The following is a 4,171-nucleotide window of genomic DNA, read 5'->3' on the forward strand; positions in this document are numbered from 1 at the left end:
TTAAACACTAAATACAAAAAAGAGGTCTCCTTATGTATATAAAATTCATTCTAACAATCAATAATTGCTTTATGAACAAATAAAAATCAAAAGTCAAAATTGTTTGGCAAAAACTCAACATTTAAAGTGGCATAAAAATTAAGATTGAGAGAGTGTGCTTTCAATTCATGCTAAAGTCATTAATCTACCCTTGAGGGTTTGAGTAAATTAGCATTGGCTTTCATGCCCATGACCCTAAGTTTGAGACTTTGTTTAGATTGCCTATGATATCATATTCCTGGTCCCCCCCCCCACTCACACACCCACACACATACAGACATTCATCTACGAGGGGCATAAATGCCTTTGGCCTATGCTGGTAGGCAGGAGGGGTCTTTTGGAGGGAATCAAACACGAGCAACTAGGACAAGTGGAGGAACACCAAATCAATTAGTTTAGGGCACAAGTAGAATGTTTTTCTCGAAAAAAGTTTATGAAATGATAGTTTTGAGAGCCGCCATTGAAGTATACATGAATTGTTCCAAGGCACTCAGGAGGGTGTTCTCATGCGCATTTTTTGCAACCAATCAAAAGCCTTGAGCCACATTTCGTGTGACTTGTTCACTTGTGACCATTCCTCCACTTGGAATAGTGTAGCCAACCAACATGGAAATTGGATTCCCTTGGAGATTCGTTCTTACTTAGAACGTGCATTTCAACATGGAATCCCTTGGAGCCCTTGGAGATTCGTTCTATGTTAGAACCCATGTGCTCTCACATACGCCTAGAAACTCCTCCTTGCTCAATGAGTCGTGACATTGAGAATCGCCACTTGCGTGTCTACAAGGATGTTGAAGAGATCATCGATTTGCTGCTGTAGCGGTGCTATCCATGTTCCCAGGTCGTCTGCGTTCTTTCTAAGAGTTGCAACCACGCGCCTGAGTTCGTCTCTCCTGTTGTTTGGAGAGGTGGATGCATCCTCTTCCGCGAGTTTCTTCAGCAGGTTGCGTACTTCTATGACAGACGCTTGTACATTGTGAAGCTCTTGCAAGGGAGCACTAGCACCCTTGGCCTTCCGCATCGCCAGCTCCTTGTTTATATTGCGGCGTAAACTCAGCAAAGGAACCACCCACAATGCCTGGTTCACCATTCGGAGGGCAGGCAGCTGAGATCTCCTTGGCTTCATTGGCAACGCAGCAGCAAGAATCCCAAGAACGGAAATGGCAACCGCTTCCCCTCCATACAATGCGGTGAATAAAGCACCGGACTTGGATGGATTTTTCGTCCCATTAACCGGAAGCTGTCCTCTCATCCTTCGTAGCATGGACCTACAGGTTACAACTTCTGAGCCCTCAAGCCCAGCGTGCGCCTTCCCCGTTTCGCTCATTGCGTCAGTGCATTTTGAGAGAGCGTTTCTTGCCCGCACCACCATTGCTTCATTGACATGTTCATTTGGGCCCAAGTAACGAAGGGCAAGCTGAATGTCCTTAAGGTAATGGTTCATGCCACCAGTCACATCTCTCAAAGCATTGCAGACGTCTAGCAGCTTCACGCTATCGTCCATGTATTGCTGAATTATCTTGTGCTCCTTCTCGTCCAAAGGCATGGGGAGGCTAGGAATAAGGCCTTGGATGGAGGAGTGTGCGCAGAGGGCGACGGCCAAGGCATCAAGGAGCCAGGTGAGCGAGAGGTAGGAGGAATCCGGAGACTGGTGGAGGTGGAGGAGGCGTTGGGAAAGATCGGTGTCGAAAGTGTGCAAGGCAGGGAGGGAGGTGGGATGAGAAGGTGGGGGGAAGGTGGAGCAGACCATGGTGGGTGAGGAAGGGGGGAGGAGAAGGGAGGAATGGAAGAGAAGGGGTGTTGGGCGAAGGGGAACACGAAGTGGGGGGAGTGAAATAGTGAGGGGGGGAGGGGGAGCAGGGAGAGGACAGCGGGGAAGCTGAATATTGTAAAGAGAGGAGGGTGGGGTGGCTATGGCGGGGATGGCGGAGAGGAGACAAAGGCAGGAGCTCAAGCAACGTAAAGTTGATGCAAAACTGCATATTTTGAAAGACCTTTCATATTTTGAAGCCGGCCAGCTGTCCAATCAGTCCTCGCTGGTCTACAACTCCAGAATCTCTATCCACGCGGCAGGTCTCTATTCGACCACGTCCATCGCACTCCATACAGACCAGTCAGCGCGGTCTCCTCAAAGGATTGCTTTCTGCCTCCCTCACTGCCACCAAACATTTGCCTCTTTCTTAACTTCAACTCTCAATCAATCGAATAAGTTATACGGCTACGAAGATTATCCATGACAGCTTTTTGCCTTCGCATTATAGTTTTCTTCCAAGCAATCCCTCCTCGTTCTTTAAAATTTATGCGCGTGTCTCAGCATACAATGTCTGTAGCTCAATATAAGGTGGAATAAGAGCCTCTTTGATGCCTTTCCCTTCGCCCTTCTCAAGAATACAGTGACACACTCCCTTATGTCCACATGCAAGCAATCATTAACCCATGCTTGCTTTAATATTATAGTGATCCTAGAGCAAAGCAAAATTTTAGCCATGTGTTTGACCATTTTCCACCTCATTCTAGCCTAATCAAATTAAAAATTTCGTTAGCCTACAAATCAACGCTCCTACCATTGCACATTGAATTCAACAATATTTCATTTTTTAGCTTCAAAACTCAATACATAACCCCACCATCTATCTGGCTACGAAAAAAGTTAATTTGCAGTTATTAGGAAATTTTTAACTAATGCTCTACCTTAGCAAATCATGAGCTACACTATTCATCATAATTTTAGTCTTTATGGCCATCGTGTATCTTGTAATGCCTCATACATATATATTCCTAATGCTTGATTTTAGTAATTGTAAGCTATTACCAAGACAAATACGTATTTCAAGCTTCTTCGATCCATAATGTAAATGTAGGTTTAGATGCACATGTTAAATCCATAAAATAAGCAATCACCTTATGAAAGCAAAGTGAAACATACCTTTCTAGATGACACATGCTTGCAAATAGCCTTGGAATCATGTTCCTATTAGACAGTTTAAACACTCATTTAGAAGTAAAGTAAATACAAATTTGCTTCCTAAATTGTTTACTACATAATGAAGAGATTATGTTACATTAAAAGAGGAATTAAGACTAGATTAGCAAAAGTTAGAAAATCTCGTGAATTTGGGACTCTCCAAATTGGTTGAGTGGTAGAAAAATATGCTCTATTATTCTAAAGTTTGTTCAACTGAGCTTGCTTGCAATTCTCAAGTTTGTCTTTTTTGTGTCCACAATCTTTCTTGTCCTTTCTTGTGATTTTGGGAATGCTTCTACAAAATCGAATTGAAGGCCTATGTTCATTCAAATGAGCTAAGGTCGATTTGATTTGCATGCTTTTTACTCTTGCAATTTCTTTTGTGATTAGTGTCCATGCTTCTGATGTGCTATATACCAAATGCTTATGATAGGTTCTTCCATTGCAAAATGTGGCATGCACAAAATGTTGTCATGTAATGACTATAATGAGTTTTGATTTTTAATACCCTAATCTAATCTTTATTGATGTAATTCATTAGCAATTCTGTATTTTAAATTTTTTGCAATAAAATATACTTTGACTTAAGAAGATGTCTTCATATAATTTAATCACTCCAATCCACTCCTTTGAATAAACAAGTGTATAAAAGAGTAGAATGCAAAGGTTGAATCTAATTAACATTTTTGAATGAAGGTGGATTACATTTCTGCTAGAAAGAAAGAGCTCATCCAATCATTGCAAATTTGTGATTTCATTCATTTTTTTGCATTGGCCATTTGCTCATATGGACTTTTACTTTTTTATGCATTTTCATTGTTCATCGAAGAGGAAATCATCAATATCCATGGTCCTCTAGGCCTTCCAGTCTATAGTCTCAATAGCTTCCAATCCTATAGTCTCAACATGTTCTATTTCCACTTCATCATTATTAAGCTATCTTTCCATTGAGGGGCCATTGAGTCTTGGCCAAACACTATAGTAACTACCATCAAAGGCCCTATTTTGACACTATTCTTCGATGCTTATTACTTAGACTAAAAGTATTCCATCGATATTTGTGCCAAAAAGACGTAAATCAAAATGTTTGTTGATATTTTATCGATATTAGTATATCTACTGAAAAAGCATCGATACTAGTGTTGAAAATGCCTAAATGTGGGTAGT

The 4,171-nt window shown here is 41.4% G+C and overlaps 1 protein-coding gene across 1 annotated transcript; it reads right to left on the reverse strand.

Moving 5' to 3' along the window:
• Window positions 1-781: 781 nt before the first annotated feature.
• LOC147883272 (protein BPS1, chloroplastic-like) lies at window positions 782-1,789 on the reverse strand. Its single transcript, XM_087399455.1, has one exon. It carries the CDS (start codon window positions 1,787-1,789, stop codon window positions 782-784), a length of 1,008 nt encoding a protein of 335 aa, XP_087255581.1.
• Between the last annotated feature and the right edge of the window lie 2,382 nt (window positions 1,790-4,171).

This window comes from Dipteris shenzhenensis, chromosome 28 (assembly GCF_047967505.1).
Source record: "Dipteris shenzhenensis isolate YYH24624 ecotype China chromosome 28, Dip_SZ_1.0, whole genome shotgun sequence".
Classification (NCBI taxonomy): Eukaryota; Viridiplantae; Streptophyta; class Polypodiopsida; order Gleicheniales; family Dipteridaceae; genus Dipteris; species Dipteris shenzhenensis.

Bases quoted from the DNA above. Each gene is read 5' to 3' on its own strand.
- LOC147883272 (XM_087399455.1), bottom strand. From the start codon at position 1,789: ATGGTCTGCTCCACCTTCCCCCCACCTTCTCATCCCACCTCCCTCCCT.